Here is a 22,894-nt window from a genome sequence, read left to right on the forward strand (position 1 = left end):
TGTAATATTATATATTTTATTGATTATTATTACAGCCCTCTACATTGCGAGTAAATCACTCACATATGCGATAAAATTTGGCGCTATGTGAATAAAATGTGTCTTTTATTAGCCCCTGGCTAGTAAATATTCAGAATTGACTTGCCAGAGATTTCTAGTGGCGAAGAAGAACTTAAGCACCGCAATCCTTTTACTGAATAAGAAGCTGGCAATTAAGAAGCTGTATTCAGCCTCGTCTTTTACTGCGTGTTGTGTCTCATGAGCGCACACTCTGAAGGAAATTGACCTTATTTGGCTGCAGTAGGTCCTGTGGTGTTGTGATTGCACTGTCACCATCGCTTAGATGAGCCATGATATGCCATAATTACATTTACATTGCATTTAACAACACCAACTCTGATTTTGCTTAAACTTTTCCACAGACTGTTTTTACAAAGTTCTCCATTCTAAAGCACGGCTAAAGAACAGTGTAATGCACCTGTTGGACGTCTGTTAGAAGGAAAAAGTGATGCAAAACTTGAGAGCTTGTAGATCTGAATTTGAGAACGTGTAAAATAAATATCTGTTCAAGCAAGTCATACACATTATGCAAGTAAAAGTTTCCTTCCATTTATTGTGTGTCCAAAGACAAGATCCAGGCACTTTATTTTCATTTCACGTCTCTTTTAATAAAACTTTCTGTTATTTACAATCAGTTGTTGATCAAAAAGATAAAAAGAAACATATTCATATGATTCTAATCCTACATTGCCCGGATGGATTAGGGGAAAAATAACCATGTAACTTCTCTCTAGTTAATGTGCACCAGAGATCAACTATATCGATATAACAACCTTTGCGTTTTTACCACAGGGGAGAGTGTATCAGTCAACTTGCTTGCTATGACAGCAAGTAACTGTTACCATAGAAATGAATAGGGAGAGCCGTAAACTGATACATCCCTGTCGCAAAATTGTCTGTCTTCTCTTATAAAATATTAATTTTATCATAGTAAACTCCGCCCAAAGTTCATTTCAAATGGACTGTTTTGTGTATAACATGTTGAAGATTAGCAGACAGGTGGTCAGTTCCTTAAGTGATGAGCTGTTTCCTCACAAAAGCAGTTTATTCAGCACACTCAAGTATCTCCTCTATAGACATCCATTCCAAAAAAAAATTAAATAAATGGCCCCTTGTCTCCTCGCAAGTGTACCGCCATAGAATGTCTATGGGACTGCAGTGTTATGCTATTTTATGCCAAGCTTGTAGGCTACCCTTGCTAGAAGGGCTCTGATGTGCGCTGCGCTCATTCAACCGTATTTGATTGCGGATCTGCCGGTTCTCTTAAAGAGAACGTAGTGCTTGTGCTTGTTATATCAATGTAAACTCAATATAAATCACACAAGTGCATATAAACAATCATGTAACAAAATGTAGCAATGTAGTAAGTGTAATAAATGTGTAACATAAAAACTATTTAAAGGCACAATCATACATTATGAAATATTTTAACTTCAGAAAACACTAAATATTAAAGATTTTAATAAATATGCTCGTGCCGCATCTATGCAAGGGTTTGGTAAAAATATATATATATATATATATATATATATATATATATATATATATATATATATATTTATTTTATTTTTTTTGCAGAATAGTTTTGATTATCACCGAAATTATTATTTTTATAATACAATTACTATATGAATGTTATATGTGTAAATCTATTTTCATTATTAGGTTCCAACCTTGTGAATATTTTGTAAAAAAAAATGTGCATGAAATTTACATGAACAGTGTAAATTTGTATGAACAGTGACAAAAGCTTGTATCATTACTGAAAAAGCAATTTCATGAGATCACATAAATTGATAGAATGTGAAATGTGATTAAAATGCTTTAAAAAAAAATGAACGATCTGAAATTATACAAATTTTAATCACAATTGTGAGAAATGAAACTGCAAAAAAATCTGTGAGCATGGATGCCTTGCAAATGCTGGTTTAACATTCCACTTCTGTATATTGTAGCTTTGTTTTCTGCATTCACAATCTCTTCATTATTGTAGAGATACTTGTACTTGATCTCTGTGAGGGTCAGATTTTTAGGGTAATTAAGATTTTTTGCATTGTGATATTATGTTTATGACAGTAATAATATATATATATATATATATATATATATATATATATATATATATATATTATTACTGTCATAAACATAATATCACAATGCAAAAAATCTTAATTACCCTAAAAATACAGTTCATTTGCTTTATGCAAAATATAACTTTATGAGGTGTTTTCAGCATACGAGCGGCCGCTTCACACATTCATTGTGAAGCATGCAGCACATGCAGATTATATATTTATTTAAATAAACCGCAGCCTTTTGTGGTTTAATAATCACACCTGGGCATATCGAGATTACATTTTTTTTTTTTTTTTTTTTTATTCACTTTGGTCCCAAATATGCCATATTCATTGACATTTCACATTTTATAGCTAATGCAACTTTTATGACTGAATTCAGTAACTCCACCCATGCTTTCCACATCTCAGAAATCAAAGGGCTCTACATGTGATGGCGGTGTAAGCAGACTCTTAATCTACATACCAAGGTGTAAAGGCCGTATCATCACCACACTACCACCTCGGGTGTAAATTAATTCTCAAAAAAGAAAACTGCGGTCTGACCGTCATTGTTATCTAAAGTTTACAACATCAGTGTTGGAACGAAAACATTTTGCACTATATCAATACTTGTACAAAAACCTTTTCTAGGACATTTAGGTATTTTTCTCATTTTCCATGACAGGAAAATTGCACTGAAAATTTCCAGGTCTTCCGGGACACGTGTGAACCCTGCCCGAATTTGACTTCTGCTTTAAGAGACTTCAGAATTTTAAACTGCATGCAAGCAAGATCACAGAGACACACTCTTGAGACACAGATTTTCCCTCTCTCCAAAAGGTCCTGCTTTGGAGAACAAAAGTACAATAAAGCTGACTTTCAAAGAATGGGAACTGTATTTTCTTCTGCAAATTTTCAAGGAAATTTTACCTGTGTAAACTGTTGTTAGAACAAATTCATTCTTACATTTATGTCAACACAACTGACTTCTGAAGACCATAATTACACTACAACAACAATCAGTTTGTCCTGATCACAGATTTAGTAATTAAGCAATACTCAGATAAATTTGATTTGTATTTATTTCTCTGACCCTCACAGAGATCAAGTACAAGTATCTCTACAATAATGAAGAGATTGTGAATGCAGAAAACAAAGCTACAATATACAGAAGTGGAATGTTAAACCAGCATTTGCAAGGCATCCATGCTCACAGATTACAAACACTGAGATAGATAGATAGACAGACAGAATCGCATTTAGAAGAACCTGCACAATGACCTCAGGTGAATTCTAAAACTACACACCAATAAGTCTCAACTGTAGCAAAACTAAGCTAATTTATGTAATAGTGGGAGATAATCCTAGTTGTCTGGCAATCCAGCTCACCTCTGTTAAAGTCCAGCAGGTATAAAGATGTCCTAGCTGAGGCTTAACCAGTGGATCGGCTGACAAAGGAGTGAACACATGGTCACAACAAAATAGGAAACACCCATGCCCAACCATTAATCCAAAACACATTGCCACTGATGCCCTGACTCTAATCTCTACCAGGTTATTATTACACTTCAACCAGATACTTAAGGATAACCTTTTCCCCTTAGTTTTCACTGAAGGTCAATCCAAACAACCATTTAGATCATACAATCATGGGGTGCATACATAGTGTTGTTGCTGGTGGTGAGATATTTTCTTTGCCAAACAGGTGGACAGCTGAAGTGAACCAGACCATGGAAACAGGGCCCAGAGTCACGGTGCCACTGAGTCAAAACAATAAATTGGCACAGACAGCCAAAGTAATGATCAGGGTTGCTTGTATTTGGTAGGTTCCTCCATAATTAAAAACACACAGAGTTCTGAGATATACGAGTAGTTTGGCAAGTGGATTTCTGCTAAAAGGATATTAAAAATAAAAGTGGAAAACACATCAATGCTGTTGTTCATTTGAGTGCAAATGATGCATGTTCATGATCTATTGATGGGCCTGAGCACACACACAAGAGCTGCAGCTAATTTAGACACACAATGCATTCCTGAACACCAACAAAAACAAACCAAATCAAACCAACCAAAAAAAAAAAAAAAAAAGCAGATGAAGCACAAGCTTTCCTCACGAATTTTCACTGATCCACCTACCCAAATGCTGTTTTACAGTCAGACAGCTGTGTACGAAGTTTCACATTTTCCCCCTCTTTTTTTCCAAGTTCTGGCTGTCTTTTTATTCACAGTCACTACACAACACTTAACACAACAGTCTATGCTGTGAACCTCATTTATTTGAACGTGATTGTAATTTATATGAGATATGTTCTTGAATATATGATCCATCAGACCGAACCGGATCCAAACAGAGCTGCAGAGGTAAAGAAAACCATTCAAATATTCAAATTACCTTGATGTTTTCGATGTGAGGAGCTGATTTAGGAGTTTTTAATCGTCTTTCCGCCTTCAAAGCCTCTTGAAGCAGCAGCAAAAGAAAAATAAAGACACCAAATCTGTTTTTGGCCTTAAAAACTGCCAAACCCACAGCAATAATCCCATCAAACACTCAAATTTCCGACAACAGTAAAGGTTCCAGCTGAAATAAGAACATCCCCGGGTGTCTCTTTTTGTCCACACACCGCGCTTGCTGATTAGATTTATCCAGAAAATATTATTTATCAGAAAATGTTGTCCTTTTTTGCCCTATTGTCAATATTACTGGGCTGAGTTCATAGCACACATAACACGGACGCGCTCTAGCCTGCTTGGCCGGCTTCGGGCCTACAGCGCCACGCCATTGGTCGGTTTGAAGATTCCTCGAGACGCGATTGGGATATGTTGGTGTCAATCACAACGCGGGGGGCGGGCTGAGACTCCGAAGGCTTTTCCACAGATGAGTAGAGAAGTTAGGTTGAGGCGTGTGCGACCACGAAAGAGAGTCGCCTATTATTCTATGTTATCTACTACTGAATTTATTTTAAGTGTTTTATCCTTATGCAATTTAAATAATTAATATAATTCTACTGTTTTCGTGCCGTAAATACTTATTAGGGCATTATTCTCTGCAAAGCTGTTCTAAAACCATATGCATTATGAAAGGCGCTATGCAAGTTTAGCTGAATTGAAAATAATTATTTTAGTAATGCCAGTGGCAAAGCTTTGATCATTAAAGCTTTATTGAGAATAGGGAAAATGGTAGAAGGGGAAAAGAAAATAATTCCTTCCTTCTAGAATGAAGTTAAACCTGTATGAGGGCCCAGCCCTTATGAGGAGCGTCTCATTCCACAGATGAGCACACCTGGCGTGAACTATCGTATGGCATCCTTTACACTCAGCTCAGTAAGCTGCGGTTACATGAGTGTGTTGCAGGAAATAAGCTACGGGAGCGCGCACGCATGCACACACACGTGTATGCGGACGTTCAACTGGTTACGGGGAAATAATTTTTTTTTTTTTTTTAATTACAATAAAACAATACATTTATCCTTATTTTATGATATTATGCAAACAAATTAAATTATTCGGAAATTACTGTAATGTCTTAATCCTAGCAGTGAATTGTTTTTTAGGTTTTGTCCTAGATTTGATTTTTTTTATTATTGTTGTTGTTAGAAATAGATAATTTGACCATGTGCTTAAGAGTAATTGATAATCAAAATAAGAAGGCATTTAATTTTTATACTGAGGTCTTTCCTGAGCCAAATTAACCTATATATATATATATATATATATATATATATATATATATATATATATATATATATATATATATATATATACACACACACACACACACAGTTTATATGGAGTTTATATCTGGGTTTTTATCTTTATATCAGCTGTTTATTGTCCAAAAACCACACAAATGTCACTAAGCCATAATTTCCTATGCTAGATGGCAAATGGCATATTCTCATCAAGTTCTGCAACATAGTTAAAGGGATAGTTAACCCCCATGCCATCCCAGATGTGTATGATTTTCTTTCTTCTGCTAAACAAAAGTAAAGGTTTTAAAAAGTGTATCTCAGCACTGTAGATCCTTACAATACAAGTGAATGATGGCCAGAACTTTGAACTGTCAAATATCACATAAAGATAGAATAAAAGTAATCCATAAGACTCCAGTGGTTAAATCTATATCTTTAGAAGTGATATAATAGGTGTGGGTGAGAAACAGATCAATATGTATGTCCTTTCTTTCTTTAAATCTCCACATTTCACCAGCCTGACCAGTAAGTGGCGATATGCTCAAAGAATGCCAAAAAACAGAAGAAGAACATAAAAGTAAAGTCAAAGAGGAGATTTATGGTTTAAAAAAATAAAATAAAAAGGGACTTAAATATTGATCTGTTTCTCACCCACATCTATCATTTCACTTCAGAAGACATGGATTTTACCACATGAGTCTTATGGATTACTTTTATGCAGATTTTTTTAGATTCAAAGTTCTGGCCACCATTCAATTACATTGCATGGACCTACAAAGCTGAGATATTCTTCTAAAATCTTTGTGTTCTGCAGAAGAAAGAATGTCACACACCTGAGATGGCATGAGGGTGAGTAAATGATGAGAGAATTAAATTTTTGTGTGAACTATCCCTTTAAATGTTATTGAGGGTGAGGCTGTTTCCATTCACTAGGTGATGAACAGAGAGTGATGGTGTAAGTGCAATCCTGTTGTGGCACTGTGGCAAAACTCTAACATTACATCCAAAATCTTAGTTCAATGGACTCTCATTGTGTGTTGACACTGTGTGATCATAGAAACAAATTAACTGAATCACACATCTTTAAGATTCTTGAATGAACTCTAAAAGTGCATGACACTTGGAAGCTCACAAAACTTGGAGATAAACACAGCCTTTTTAAGCCGTACATTTGCATTTCAAAGCACACTCGGTAGTTATCCAACTATCCCTAATAAGATTCAATGTTTAAAAAGTCCTATTGCTCATCAGTTGCCCTGCCATGTGAAATTATGGCCAAGATAATAATAGCAAGTACCTTAAAAATAATCTTATCAGTAACAGTAACATTTTCAGATCGGCAATAGTTCTTTGTATAAAACACCCACTTAATCCTATTTTGATCCACAATTTCTGTCATTAACAGGATACCCATGATATGGCTCTAACACAGTGGACATGTTTTGGTAAACAAATGTTGATCAGAAAAATCAGGCTGGACAAACTCCTGACACAAAAGTTAAAACCATGCATTAAAAGCATCAATATGGATGCAGACGATCTAAATTATCATTAACAAAAAAAAGCCATATCAAAACAATCAAATGATTTATTGTCAGAAGTAAAGACTTTTAGCAGGTGTAATCAAACTGAGTAAGGCCAGTCTGACACCATTAACTAATAAATGATATACACTTTAGATGTCTTTATTTTAGGATGACTCAATGAGGTGTTATTGTCATGGTATCTACTGCTGTAACCTGTAAAAAGATCCACAAGATTTTAGTATCACTAATATAATGATCCCAAATACTTTCAAAATCGTCAGATCAGCAGTCTGCAGGACAAAAACAGCAGAAAAAATAAATAAAAAGTCTTAAAGGAATAGTTCAACCAAAAATTATAATTCTCTCATCATTTAATCACCCTAATACATCTCAAACTTGTATGACTTTCTTTCTTTTGCAGAACACAAACGAAAATATTTTGATGGAGATATGAGGTGTTTTTGCCCATACAATGCAAGTTAATGGGGTCCAACACTTTCAAGCTCCAAAAAGGACAGAAAGGCAGCATAAAAGTAATCCATACAACTCGAGTGGTTTAATTCATGTATTCTGAAGCTATACAATCAGTTTTGGGTGAGAAACAGCCCAAATGTAACAATTTTTTCACACTAAATTTTGTATGGATATATAACATCAAAAAATATTTTTTGTGATTCACAGAATAAAGAAAGTCATACACATCTAGGATGGCATGAGGTTCAATAAATGATGAGAGAATTATCATTTTTTGGGTAAACTAACACTGTTAAGATTAAAATGTTGTTTCTGGTATCCCTTTAGGAGAAACCCATTTCCAGTTTTAAAAATGTAAGTACTTTCTACTCTAAATCTCCACTTTAACTTTCAGATGTGAAAGTGAAAATAAACAGGCACCATGTGTGACTTCAAGTGAAAGTGGAGATTTAGAGTAAAACAGGAATTAAATTTTGATCTGTTTATTACCTACACCTATTGCATCACTTCTGAAGATATGGATTTAACCACTGGAGTCTTATGGATTACTTTTATGCTTCCTTTAAGTGAATTTTGGAGCTACAAAGGTCTGATCACCATTCACTTGCATTGTATGGACCTACAGAGCTGAAATATTCTTTTAAAAGCCTTTGCTTGTGTTCTGCTGAAGAAAGAAAGTAATACATATCTGGGATGGCGTGAGGGTGAGTAAACGATAAAAGCATTTTCATTTTTGGGTAAACTATCCCTTTAAGATGTAAGATTTCAATGCTTGAAAGAAAAAACCCAGCAAGTTTTCTCAAATCATTTATTCTTACAATTGTGACAGCAAAGACATCAGACTCGAGCTGCTCAATATATTTAAAATGCTGCGCACTTTAAAATTTCCATCCCATAAGATTTTCATAAAATAACTATTTTGTTTCAGTGTCGACCGGCTCTTAATGGAATCTGAGTTTCTCTTGAGCAGTGTGTGATCATACTGGCTTGGTCTTGTCTTTCACTGAAGCATGCTTTCGGTGAGCTTTAGATTTGAGCTGCATGGAAGAGATGCTTTTCAGAGTGTCTTTCTTTCGCACACTGATCTCCTCTGCTCCTGCCTTCCACTGCAACAACTGGCCATCCTCCCCGCCTGTCAGCAGAGATCGACCAATCACATCCCACTGGAAGCATCTCACTGTGGCTGAGTGACCCCTTTTCAAGGATTTAATTAACTTCAGACCACTCCCATTGCAGTCCAGGAGGTGGAGCTCTCCGTGATTGGTCCCTCCCACTAAAAGAATACGCCCCTCATCTGATAGCCATGTACCGCCCACAAAGTACTCAAGTGAGGCTCCATCAGGGAGCTGGACAAGTGTTCGAGCATCAGTCGAACTCAGAAGTGTAAAAGGGTCATCGCTATCTGGTTGAGCCAGGTCCCACAGGTGTAGCCCTTCAGCATGGGTCAGACAAAGCAGCTGGTCAAGATCCTTGCCTGTCAAAGAGATAAAATGTCAGTTTATGGCTCTGGGAATTAAAAATAAGGGTGGTGTTAATGGTACAGTTCACCCAAAAATTAAAATTCTTTTATCGTTTACCCACCCTTCTTCTGCAGAACAAAAACAAATATTTTATTTAAGGATATATGATGTGTATTTCCATGTCCATACAATTCAAGTCAATGGGGTCCAAAACTTTCAAGCTCCAAAAAGTAAATAAAGGCAGTATAAAGGTAATCCATTTGACTCAAATGGTTTACTCCATGTCTTCGGAGGCCATACAATCGGTTTTGGGAGAGAAACTATCAATTTTGACGGCACAAGGAAGTGTAATCAAGCTTCTCTCATAAACCTGCCAAGGAGTCTGCAGATTTATAGTGAAAAAGTTACATTTTGGTCTGTTTTTCGCTTTTCATTTTCTTTTTGGAGCTTGAAATTTTGGACCCCATTGACTTGCATTGTATGGACAAACATACATTATATATACTTCAGAAACTCTTCATTTGTGTTCTGCAGAAGAAAGTAAATCATACGAGTTCGAGATGGCATAATGGTGAGTAAATTCAGAGACTATTTAGCAGAGACGGGTCACTTCTATTAAAATGAATGGGAGAGGGGCCTGGGTAGCTCAGTGGTAAAATACGCTGGCTACCACCCCTGGAGTTCACTAGTTAGAATCCCAGGGCATGCTGAGTGACTCCAGCCAGGTCTCCTAAGCAACCAAATTGGCCCGGTTGCTAGGGAGGGTAGAGTCACATGGGGTAACCTCCTCATGGTCGCTATAATGTGGTTCATTCTCAGTGGGGCGCATGGTGAATTGAGCATGGTTGCCACGGTGGATGGCGTGAAGCCTCCACACGTGCTATGTCTCCATGGCAACGCACTCAACAAGCCACGTGATAAGATGCGCGTGTTGACGGATATGAGATGCGGAGGCAACTGGGATTCGTCCTCCACCACCAGGACTGAGGCGAATCACTATGCGACCACGAGGACTTAAAAAGCACATTGGGTATTGGGCATTCCAAATTGGGAGGAAAAAAAAAAAAAACGAATGGGAGAAATTGGAACACCCAACGGTCAAGGCGGTAAGTCCCGCCCTTAAGGTAAAAGAGCCAATCACCTTTTAGATACAGACATCTCATGTCAATCAACTCGAGAACACGCATGCGCATTAGCTATACAAGGCGGGAAAATTTAGTTTTTTAGCGTGATCTGAGGTAAAGAAGTACAATTTATGATACCAGTGTCATAAGATCTTACTGCTGATGTGAAATATGTTCTTTGATCATAATCTTGACCAACCATTTTGCAGATTTTGGTCTCCCCCATTCAAGTAGATAGGAGCTGCACTGTCATGCCGCTTGTTTACATAGAAAATAGCAGCCCGGGAGCATTCCAAAGATGGCTGCAGAGTGACCTGACTTGCTATAAAGACTTTGGTCAATTATTATTATAATTTTTGGGTGAACAATTCCTCTAACACTTTCTTTTAAATGTACAACAGTTTGAAACTAAAAATGTCTACAAGACCTGAACAAATATCCAGAAAAATAAAGCTGATTTTTTTTTTTTTTTTTAAATATGACTGAATTGTTCCGATTACAAATAATACTTAGGGATGTTATGGAAAGTGGGTTTTTGTTTTTTGAATGAGACGCTGAAGGAAATATTGATTTCCTCCATATTAAAAAAAATATTCAGCAAATTGTTCTTTTCATTTGGAAACATCCATTTTTCAGTGTGGAGTCTATTTATATCTATAGATTATTTAACAAAATTTTTTAATTAGTTATGCCATCTTAAAATTGCTCAAATGAATAAAAATGTCTACAGGGTTCCTACACCTCTAAAACAATGAATTTTCAAAAAACTTTCCAGCCTTTAATGATTACTGGCTGAGGAAATTTAAAAGTAATTAGAAAATAATTACAAATATAAAGAGTTCACACAATGATCAATAAAAGATTCAATATTTTAAAGCTGAGCATACCCTGAAAATGTATATGCAATATCAGAATTTCAATGTCTTTTTAAGATTTTATTAATTTCTAAGACTTTTCCCAAGCCTGGAAATCACAATTTCAAAATTCCCTTATATTTAGAGGTTTTTCCTTTTAATTTGATAAGAGCACTAAATCTTTACTGTTATATAACTCTTAGATTGTTCAGGCAGGTGTATTTTTACTACCTACCTGTCCAGCAGAGTGAGCTGGCAGAGGAATTGCAGTTACACGTGGTGACAAGAGCATCGTCCTCTCCTCCCAGACTCAGATCAAAGATATTCACAAGCCCATCTGTGGCCCCAGAGGCCAAACGGTCTGCCTTTTGTGGGTGGAACTTCACCGCAGTGATGTCATCACTGTGTGACTCTGAGTACACGCCCAGCAGACCGCCCTGCTTTGAGCCGGTCTCAACCCCTTGCTGAACCATACGTGCATCCCAGAATACTAAAAAACTGTCTTCTTCCACCCGCTCCGTGCCTGCGCATAGCACATGATCATTGCAACACACATCAAAGGAGCAGTATGAATGGGTCGCATCACTACGGAACACCTGGGTTGAGCCGGAATTGGGCCGTCGGACGTCCCAGCAACGCAGTGTCCCATCACTAGAGCCGGTGAACAGGAGGTGGGGGGAGAGGTGAGAGAAACGGACCCCACGCACAGGAGCTGTGTGACCCTGGAAGTCCCCCACCAGGCGGAGTGTCTCTCTGCAGTGCAGGTGCACAGAGTGATTAGAGCAGCACAAAGCAAGCACATCTGACCCTGCAGCAGAGCCACTGCTGGCAGAGGATGGAAGAGAGAGGTCCAGAATGTATGTGGGCTCACTGGGCTGCAGTCTCCGGGTGATGGAGAGATCCCTAAAGGTGTTTTCAAGAGTGTCCATGACTGTCTCAGATTACCCTGGCACCTTAAATGAAACAAATAATTAGTTATTTTGCAGATGCTTTCATCAAAAGTGACTTGCAATAATAGAGATCAAATATCTTGATTAAAAAGACACACTTAAACTGATCTGATGTTTTTTGATCATAATCTTGACCAACCATTTTGCAGATTTCAGTCTTTCCCCATTCCCCAGTAGATAGGAGCAGCACTGTCATGCTGCTTGTTTACATAGAAAATAGCAGCCTGGGTACACTTTATTTATGTCATCTGTGACTTACACTAACACCTAAGGGAATGGATGCAGCAGCATCACTCAGACACAATCGTTTTCAGATACTGATGTCATTGCAGAAATACACTGAGATATACAAATGAGATAGAGTGTCCAATAACAGGGCGGTTGCCTGGTCATGTGATCATATCCCCATGAATAGTAGAATAACATTTACATTTTACATTTATGCATTTGGCTGAAAGCGAATTACAGTGCCCTTATTACAGGGACAATCCCCCTGGAGCAACCTGGAGTTAAGTGCCTTGCTCAAGGACACAATGGTGGTGGCTGTGGGGATTGAACCAACAACCTTCCACTTACCAGTTCAGTGCTTTAGTCCGAAATCACAATAAATATCTTTAAAAGTAAAATCATGAATCTTAAAATAAATTTTTGCAAGTGTAAAAAAAAAGAACTAAAGTATTGTGACAGTATCATACCAAGCCATGAACAATTTCATGTATATATTGTAATTGGAAAGATAATGCATTAAAAACATCGTAGCCATAGTCCAGAGGTCTTCAAAGGGGGGTCTGCCAGTTATTGTTTAATTTCAAACTAATTTTTGTAATAAAATAAAATAATGCATTCAAATAAATACAATATTATGTCAACCTTAACCAAATATAAAGTTAATACAGTTTGATTAAGTGAAATTAAAATATAATGCACAGGTACTCTGTTCAGCAACAATTATTAATTTTATGGTTTTGCAATGTAAACATCATAAAGTATGTAAATACATGGCAGCAACTAAACGCATGTTATTATAGACCAGGCTTAAAATGCAACACTCAAGATTTAGTGTAAACAAGATAACCTGATAAATAAATAACTGAGATACATTAATAAATAAATAAAAACCTGGATCGTTTCAAACCTACGTGAAGTTGGCCCCCCACCCAACGCAAAACGTCGGCAAAATAGTCTCAATCGTTTGTGCTCCGTTTGTGCTGTAAATATGTTAGTTTGTGCTGCTTCGGTTTTTAAAGTATTAGACATTGAGTTATAGGCGATGATGTCACCAGCCCCCACACATGCTCCAAATTCACCCAAAATAAGCTCAATCATCTGTGCTTCGTTTGTGCCGGTAAAAGTTTTGTTTGTGCTGCTTCGGTTTTTTAAATATTAGACACTGAATTACAGGCGAATTATAAATGCTGATATTTATTGAATACAATACTGACAGAATAAAATAGATCACTTAATGGTCACAAAAATCAAATATAGGTTAGTAGCAGTCTCGGTCATTCTGATTACTATATATTAGGCTACTATATTATATATTTCTAAAATAGGTCTATCTTGTTTTGTGTGTAGTCAGTACGATTTATGAGCAGTGAGCATTTTATTTCGGGTTTGTCATTTCAATCTCTTACCAAAATGTTGGATGAAGATGTTTTAATACAACAACAACTCCTTATTAATGTTTTTGTAGTCGCTATGGTGTTTATTAAAAACGTATTGGTGTTCAGACAGCAGCAGCTCAATATTCATCTGATGTCTGTCGGACTCTTTTTCTGTCACTCACTTTCGCTCAGCTCTGGGCACGAGAACAAAAGCGCAAATCTCCTCGATGTGAACACACTTTTAGTGTCGAATTGCCGAAGACTTTCTGTCAAGACTAATCATCACATCATTTGTTCAATAAACAATTATCTTTACTTCATTCACTGGTCTTTCCTGATTGAACTTTTTATGTATTTACATGGAGTATCATCTGCTACACTTCACTGCCATCACTAGGCACAAGTGACACTTCTGTTCAAGATGCTCATGTGGAAATTAGTGTAGAGTTAGTAGAGAAAAAGTCGATATAAATCAAACTACAAAAGTCATTACTAAATAAAATTCTGGCCAATGTAAGTACAATATTTTAACACTTGTCAGTTACAATATTATTTGTTAACTTCAAGAATAATGATACAACATTCAAGAGAGCTAAGATTGTCAATGTTTATTGAACAGAAAACTCATTGCTAATACTAATATATGCTAATTAAGTTGCACATGTGACCCATGTTAGTTTTTTGAATACATTGTGCATCTAGGGGTCAACATTACCATATTGGTCCTAATATAAGATATATTATCCTTATATATTATTACTATATTATATTATCCTTATATTCGGACCAGTACAGTAATACATGAAAACAAGTTTATACTGAACATAACATTTTTTGAGTCAGGATTATTTAAGTGGGTAATTATGTTTTGCTTATGCCAGATGCCCAAGAAACAAGCAGTCGACAGAGATTCCATTTTCACTGTCCTGTGTTCATCAAAAGAGGCCATAGTCCAAAATGGCAGCATAGCTACTCCTAATTAAAAACATTTAAAAATCGTATTGTTTCCAAACTTTTGACCTGTACTGTATAGGCCCACACACACACACACACACACACAGCCTATGTATGTATAAACACAGAGCTACAGCAAACAGATTAGGGTGCCTGTATTTATGACAATGTTAATATTACTACTGTTATTCACATAATTACATACAGTAACAAGTAAAAACACTTTGAGTTTGTGTTACATTCTATGTGATCCGCTGTGTCCGTTAAAAGTTGAAAACGCACAGTGGATAGGTAACAGTTAAGTGAATGCGACTATTTATGTGATTTGGTTTGCCATTTGGATCTTACCTTGTTACTTCAACTGTATTGTTAAAAAAAAAAGACTGTCGCAAAAACGAAACTTTTACCGGCACAAACCAGCACAACCGATTGAGCTTATTTTGGGTGAATTTAGAGCATGTGGGGGGGCGGGTGACGTCATCGTCTATAATTCAATGTCTAATGTTTTAAAAACCGAAGCAGCACAAACGAAACTTTTACCGGCACAAACGATTGAGACTATTTTGCCGACGTTTTGCGATGTGTGGGGGGCCAACTTCACGCAGGTTCTATACCACTGTCAGTGTTCAATAATCAGAATCAGAATTCTGCATTGCTAGGACATCTAGATATATAAATAATATGGTTATATTGTTTTCATGCTTTCGTAATTCTGTTGGCGTTATAAAAAATAAACTCTGATTTTATCATCCTTAACAACAAATGAAAGTAAAATACTCACATGTGATATCGTTGGCAGACATCAGTTGTATCACCGCCTAAAATGCTCTCCGGAAACACAGTATTGGAGAACATTAGTTCCGTCGTGTGTTTAGTTCTCGTTTGTTCTAAAAACTAAAACATATTTTAATGAAACAATATTTATGAATCTGAGAAGCGATAACGTAAAAACATTATTATTTGTATTCGTGTCAACAATCAATGAAATGAGGTGAGAGACTGTCAACAGAGACTGGCACTCAAGCCCTCCACTAGATGGCAGTATTTCTCTTTAATATAAAATGTGATACCTTCATTTTATACAAGAGTCAGGCCATTATGAGACATTTAACGATGACTTTAGAGAGAACGCTTTAACATTTGTTTAATTGAACTCTACAGATATAGAAATGCTTTATATTCCATTATTATAGAAGTGTTGTTTATAACTTTTTACCACGATTACAACAGTTACCACACTATCACAGTTTCTGCCAAAATAAGTTACTAGTTATTGACATTGCCATTTACCATATAAAATTGATATGAGCTATCCTTCAAACATTTTTAGAAACTTTTAGAATCTTTCTGTCATTAAATTACTTGAAAATCATAAGTAATCGATTATCCAATCATATTTAATCAAATCATAACTAAATGATTACTATCCAATCATATTTAATCAAACTCATTACTAGTTATAATGACCAGTTGGTATTAACACCACTGCCATCAAAACATGTAGGGGAAGGTCAAATAGAAAAGAAAGAAAGAAAGAAAGAAAGAAAGAGAACAGGGATATGATCAGCCACAACATTAAAACCACCTGCCACATATTGTGTAGGTCCCCCTCGTGCCACCAAAACAGCGCCAACCAGCATCTCAGAATAGCATTCTGAGATGATATTCTTCTGACCACAATTGTACAGAGCGGTTATCTGAGTTACCGTAGACTTTGTCAGTTTGAACCAGTCTGGCCATTCTCTGTTGACCTCTCTCATCAACAAGGCGTTTCTCTACGCAAAACTGCTGCTCACTGGATGCTTTTTGTTTTTGGCACCATTCGGAGTAAATTCTAGAGACTTTTATCTGAGATTTTATTTAATCAGCCAATGATGTGGCGGCAGTGCAGTGCATAAAATCACGCAGATACGGGTCATGAGCTTCATTAAACGTTCACATCAACCATCAGTAATGTGAAAAAAATGTTACTCAGTGATTTGGACCTTGGCATGATTGTTGGTGCCAGATGGGCTGGTTTGAGTATTTCTGTAACTGCTGATCTCCTGGGATTTTCACACACAACAGAGTCTAAAATTTACTCCGAATGGTGCCAAAAACAAAAAGCATCCAGTGGGGGCAGTTCTGTGGATGGAAACACCTTGTTGATGAGAGAGGTCAACAGAGAATGGCCAGATTGGTTCAAACTGACAAAGTCTATGGTAACTCAGATAACCGCTCTGTACAATTGTGGTGAGAAGAATATCATTTCAGAATGCTACTCTGAGATGCTGGTTGGCACTGTTTTGGCGGCACGAGGGGGACCTACACAATATTAAGCAGGTGGTTTTAATGTTGTGGCTGATCGGTGTACATTGGAGAGAGAGAGAGAGAGAGAGGGAGAACCAGAGAGATGACTATAGATTGACAATAGTATTTTTTATTATTATTTTCTTTTTATTATTATTATTTATTTATTTATTTAAAAAAAAAAACTTTATTACAATCTCATTATCCAGTCAATTATTCACTTTATAAGCAACCTCTGATGTTGGGACTTTACTCAGCTGTAGCAGTCCTGAGACACTGATCAAGATGTGCACTATCCGGGTTCTGCATGATATTCATTATAGAAAACGATGACTCGCAGATGTAGGTGCAGCTGGTACCCCACACAAGTATCTACTTGAAACCTCTGTACTGCAAACATAAACCTGGTCTGTTTTTTAAAGTCTGCTTATGGTGTTTTGTCTTAATATACATTATTTAATGTACTGTATATCATATTCCCATAAAATGACTCTTTACATGCAATAGTTTACTGTACACAAACGAACTTCAGAACCACACTGTTATTTTTATTGCGAGGAAAATAGAAAACAAAAATATTGCAGTAATTTAAAAAGAAAAGACCTTGAGCCAGTAATTTCTTATTTGTAATATTAGGCCTATGCATCGTATTTTATACTGTACTATGTTATTCTTAATGTGCACTATTGTGCATGTGCATTTGTATCACAGTACCCTGTGTTAATCCAAACATTATAAAGAGTAGTTGGGTTCGGGAGTCCGTTTACTCGTAGCAAAATACATGTTCAAATAAAAATAGGATGATATTTATGCAACAGAGCTTTTTATTCATCTCACTTGCATAAAAACACAGATTAATACAGTCCTCATAATGCGTCAACCCCATGGAAAGAACATAATGAAACAGTTCTGCCAAATTAGGTAAATAAATGCTTTAACAGCGTTCATCTAGCATTCACAGCTGGTAGGGCAGGAGACTGGGGAAATGTTTGTAGAACAGCAACAGCGCCGCATACTGCACAGGGGTGAAATTGTTTTTATTTTTTTTATTTTTTCGTCAGAGTTTCGTCTCGCAAAATCGTCACGGATTTGGTGTGAACAGGCCTTTAGCGCGGGCCAAACATTTGTCTTTCGCGGGCCGCCTATTGATGAACCCTGTTCTAGAAGATTATAGATTTTACAAGGTTTTAAAACACTATTTTCAAGTTACAGCTCACATTTTGTTCTATTTTGCAATAAATTGCCATTTTAGCTTGGCCTAGCAAAAAATTCAACAATTGAAATCGAAAGTGGTGTCTCTGAACATATTTGAATCCAGTGTAAATGTAAATGTCTCATTAAAACAGATAAATAGATTATGTACACAATAAATATGGGTTTTAATCTAAAACAGTGCATAAATGCATGAAAAGGACAAAAGGAAATTCTTGAATAATGAATAAAATAAATAAATAAATAAAAACACCTACACACTCATCCAAGTTAGGTGATAAAGACAGATTAGAAAAAGGATCTTTACAGTTTGGATAAATTAATTCCATCCAATAGTCCTTTAGCAGTTCAGTTTCTTCTATTGAGAGCAGCATTCCAGCTATCTGAGGGAGACAGAGAGAGAGAGAGAGAGAGAGAGAGAGAGAGAGAGAGAGAATGCAATATATCTGTAACGTGATCATTGTAAGGTGAATAGAAGATGATTTTTCTTCTGTCCACCTGTTGTCTTTGATAAACTCCCAAAGGACACAAACAGGAATGAAACTTGACATCTGAAACAACGAGCATTGTCATCAAATAAAGACAGGAAGTATTTTGCTGACTTGAGCAGAACAGCAGGCCAATGTTGACCTTTATGATCATATTTCCAAGGATCCTGTTCTTTATGCCCTTGTTTGGCCTGTAGGGCACATGCAGGTCCTCAGAACAACATAGGACATTTTAAATAGCAAGTGCTTGCACAGCACTTGACATGAGACATAAAACTTCAGTAAACTTTTAAAATGACTGTCTTGGGGATGCTGCTCTTTGACAGAGTCCAAAGTATATGTCTGTATTGGTATGTGTGTGCATAAAAGAGAATAAGTATTTTCTGGCATAGATGAGAATGTTGTTTCCATTCCAGTGTTATTGTTTGTTTATCGTTGTGAGCAATCTTCTGTTAATAACACACCTCTCCGTTGGTTAGTTAGTCTTTTTTTTCCCCTCCCCTTTTCTCCCCAATTTGGAATGCCAATGCGCTCTAGGTCCTCGTGGTGGCGTAGTGACTTGCCTCAATCTGGGTGGCGGAGGACGAATCTCAGTTGCCTCCGCGTCTGAGATCGTCAATCCGCTCATCTTATCACATGGCTTGTTGAGCGCATTATCATGGAAACTTAGCGCACGTGGAGGCTTCATGCTATTCTACGCAGCATCCATGCACAACTCACCATGCGCCCCACCGAGAGCGAGAACCACATTATTGTGACCACAAGGAGGTTACCCCATGTGACTCTACCCTCCCTAGCAATAATATTGCACAAGAGAATCAGTCATTTTATATATATATATATATATATATATATATATATATATATATATATTAGTCATATACTGTGTGTGTGTGTGTGTGTGTGTGTGTGTATATATATATATATATATATATATATATATATATATATATATATATATATATATATATATACGAGAGAGAGAGAGAGAGAGAGAGAGAGAGAGAGAGTTTGATTTAATATATTTTAATATACATGTATTTCTGAGATGGTTATGATTGCAAGCTGCACTCCAATGGAGAATACTATGAAACTCAAAGGAATAACACATATAAAGATGCTGATCCTCAAACTTTATTTTTGTTGCTTGTTTGCGAACATAGTAAACAGGATGTAATCATGGACAAACCAGGGTGGACCGAGCAGCAATCAGTCATTCTCATCCCCAGTTCAGTTTTTTCAGTTCAGATTTGTCACATACAAAAACAGTAAGAAAAAGAAACCACTCTGAATAAGAGTCGCTGTGTTCATCAATATCAAACACCACAGAATATCAACAGATTTTTTTAGAAACAAAAGGCATTGTGTGGTAGTTAATTTAGAATCTGTTTATCCAGATTAAGTCATAGTCTTGCCTGTAAAACCCACAGGAAGCCAAAACACAGAAAAGAATGCACTTTTAAATGAGAATTTGACCATTGGACTAGTTTCTCACGACAACAGCTGAATTTGAGTCATGGAACAGGCCCATATGGAATCTGTGGGACTTCCTTATATTTTCTGCACTGATGTGGGGGACCTGAGATTACTACACTTTTATTGGTAGCTAAGAGCATTATAAAATTAGCCAAAAATATTTAACAAGCAAGGAGTGGGGGTCATGTAAAACTTTGTGAATGACTGCCGTTTCAAATCTGCAAAAATCGGCAGATGCAGATTCCCATTTTAGCCTTTTCATAGAAACATTACATAGTTTATTTAAAGACAGCTACTATCTGGAGGTACTATATTGTGACTCTACCCTCCCCAGCAACCGGGCCAATTTGGTTGCTTAGGAGACCTGACTGGAGTCACTCAGCACGCCCTGGATTCGAACTCGTGACTCCACGGGTGGTAGTCGGTTAGTTAGTCTTTAAACCTTAGCCAGGTCTTAGACAAAGTGGGAACTGTGAAATATCTGGACAAGTCATGTGCTCCACTGCAGTATGCTGTACTGGAATTATTCCAACCAGGAGTATGCATACTTAAACTAGTTCCAGGGGGTAGTCTGTTAAAAATATAAAACAGAAGTTCCACCTAAATATTAGGACTGTCAATTGATTTACATAAATTGCAAATAATCTTGTAATTTTGTAGTTGTTTACAAAAATTAATCAATGTCGAATTTTTTTTTTAACAGTATTTATGGTAATACTAAATTATATCCAGTGTAAAATGCGTTTAACCCTTTCAGGCACCATGGTTACTGTGCGAAACCATCTCTTCTTTCTTCATTTATATTTTTGCATTAGAGTTTAAAGTAGGAATCTTTCTATTTTGTGAAAATATTTTATGTTGTTTGGCATAATAAAAAGTAGCACACAGGAAGTGATGTAATAGCTATAGTTTCTCTGCAAAGTTGGGTCCTCATGGTTGGTGCTGGTGTTCCTCAAATTCTGCCTACCACCTCAATCTGGGAATTTTTTTTTTCTTCACAATCCTATAAATGTACGTTACAGAATGAGAATTTGTATAATAATAATAATAATTATTATTATTATAAAATTATACAATATATTAATATTATTAGGTAAAATGTGGTGGTTTTGCACAGTAACCACTATGCATATGTGCAAAATAGATAGTCACATGCAAATACAGAAAACACAAAATCACATGGAAAAATGGTTCTGCTTTCTATATTTAGAGAGCCATACCATCAGGTTCTTCAAGTAGTGTGAGAGAGAGAGTGCAGTGAGGAAGATGATGAGGAAGAGCTGAACAGTGATGGAATGCAGGGAGATGGAGGCAGTGATACTGAGAGTAGTGATGGAGATCAGGGAAGTAATACTGTGAGTAGGGTGGAGACCAGAATACTGTTGATGATCAGGAGAGTGAACATAGAGCTGGATTTTGAAGGGTTGAAGCAAAACATATGGATGTAAAATAATAAGGATGCAGTTCCAATTATTATCCCTGAATGGCAATCAGCATACTCATGGGTGTTTAAAAAAATCCCAGTTGTATTGAGACAACTGGTCCTCCCATGCAGATATGTGAGACACATACATATCTTCCCTAATGTCATCTCTAGTCCTTTATTGCGCAGTGGTTACTTGCTGAAACCACCTAAAAAAATGACCTTTGACCCAAACCCTAAAAAAATCTGACCCCATATTGGTTTTGATGGTTTGTAACATGTTCATGACAAAAAAAAAAAAACAAACAAAAAAAAACAACAAATAAAATGTTATGTTTAAAAGAATCTCTGTGTCTGAGCATGAAAGGGTTCAAGGAACAAATTTCAAATTTGGTGTCGACAAAGGGATACTTGAGTCTTACTGATGGGGCTGTGGTGGTACAGTACAAAAGACAAGAAAGGTTGGGAAACACTGCCGTATGGTATTTTGAAATCTTATATACTAATATATTACATATTTGTTTGTAATTTGAACTGCCAGGGTGAAGCTTCTGTCTAAAACATGCTCACACATGTGCATTAATATTTTAGACATTACGAGGAAGTCATTGATCTCAGCAGGAACACTGTAACTTCCTCTGAAACAGAGACTGAACAAGTGTGTGCTTATCAACCCTATTAAAGTCCTAATCTGCTTTTAGTGAGTTTTTTTTTGTTGTTTTTTTATAGTCTTTCAAAAACAGATAAGACTAATAGCCTTTATGCTTTAGATTGAGTAGATTAAACGCCAAACAATCTTGGAAAAAATAAAGATCATCAGATAACTTCTCGGAAAAACACATATCTTAAACAAGCCGTTTTATTCACATCAGAGCACAGTTGTCCTTATAACACTGAATTCTTGGTCATTTACATTTTCAGCCCTGTAGGAGTGTGATTCTGCAGGTGCCAAGCACTGGGTGAAGGTCACTGACTTTGTTTTGTCTGAAAGTTCAGCTGCTCTCCAGCATCATCGTGTACAAAATTTAACAGCCATTTACAATTATGCGATTTTTATAGTACTTTCAGTTTCAAGTCTACACCGAGCAACACCTAACAAGCTCTTGACACCTTTAGAATGCCTCCTACATTTAGAAAAAAAAAAGTATTTAGTATTTACAGTTAATTAAACAAGAATTCAAAAAGGAGCAGATAAATATCGCACAAGAGAATCAGTCATTTCATATATATATATATATAGAGAGAGAGAGAGAG

General features: G+C 36.4%; 2 protein-coding genes across 2 annotated transcripts in view; both read right to left on the reverse strand.

The window, feature by feature from the left end:
- Positions 1–4,862, reverse strand: part of LOC127414069 (serine/threonine-protein phosphatase 2A 56 kDa regulatory subunit epsilon isoform) — a 46,904-nt gene extending 42,042 nt beyond the window's left edge. The window contains exon 1 of the mRNA XM_051651784.1: positions 4,510–4,862. The gene's annotated coding sequence lies outside the window, so the exon portion shown is untranslated. The remainder of the gene's footprint in view (positions 1–4,509) is intronic.
- Positions 4,863–8,600: 3,738 nt separating this feature from the next.
- Positions 8,601–15,641, reverse strand: wdr89 (WD repeat domain 89). Its single transcript, XM_051651787.1, has 3 exons — positions 15,534–15,641; positions 11,480–12,197; positions 8,601–9,280 (listed from the first exon to the last, which is right to left on the reverse strand). Exons 2-3 carry the CDS (start codon positions 12,171–12,173, stop codon positions 8,784–8,786), a joined length of 1,191 nt encoding a protein of 396 aa, XP_051507747.1. The 5' UTR covers positions 12,174–12,197; positions 15,534–15,641; the 3' UTR covers positions 8,601–8,783.
- Positions 15,642–22,894: the final 7,253 nt, after the last annotated feature.

Source organism: Myxocyprinus asiaticus, chromosome 23 (genome assembly GCF_019703515.2).
Source record: "Myxocyprinus asiaticus isolate MX2 ecotype Aquarium Trade chromosome 23, UBuf_Myxa_2, whole genome shotgun sequence".
NCBI lineage: Eukaryota > Metazoa > Chordata > Actinopteri > Cypriniformes > Catostomidae > Myxocyprinus > Myxocyprinus asiaticus.

Excerpts from the sequence above, each read along its gene's own strand:
- wdr89 (XM_051651787.1), bottom strand. The coding sequence starts at position 12,173 with ATGGACACTCTTGAAAACACCTTTAGGGATCTCTCCATCACCCGGAGA. Across the intron at positions 9,281-11,479 it reads CAGCTCACTCTGCTGGACAG|GCAAGGATCTTGACCAGCTG; the intron begins GTAGGTAGTAAA and ends TCTCTTTGACAG.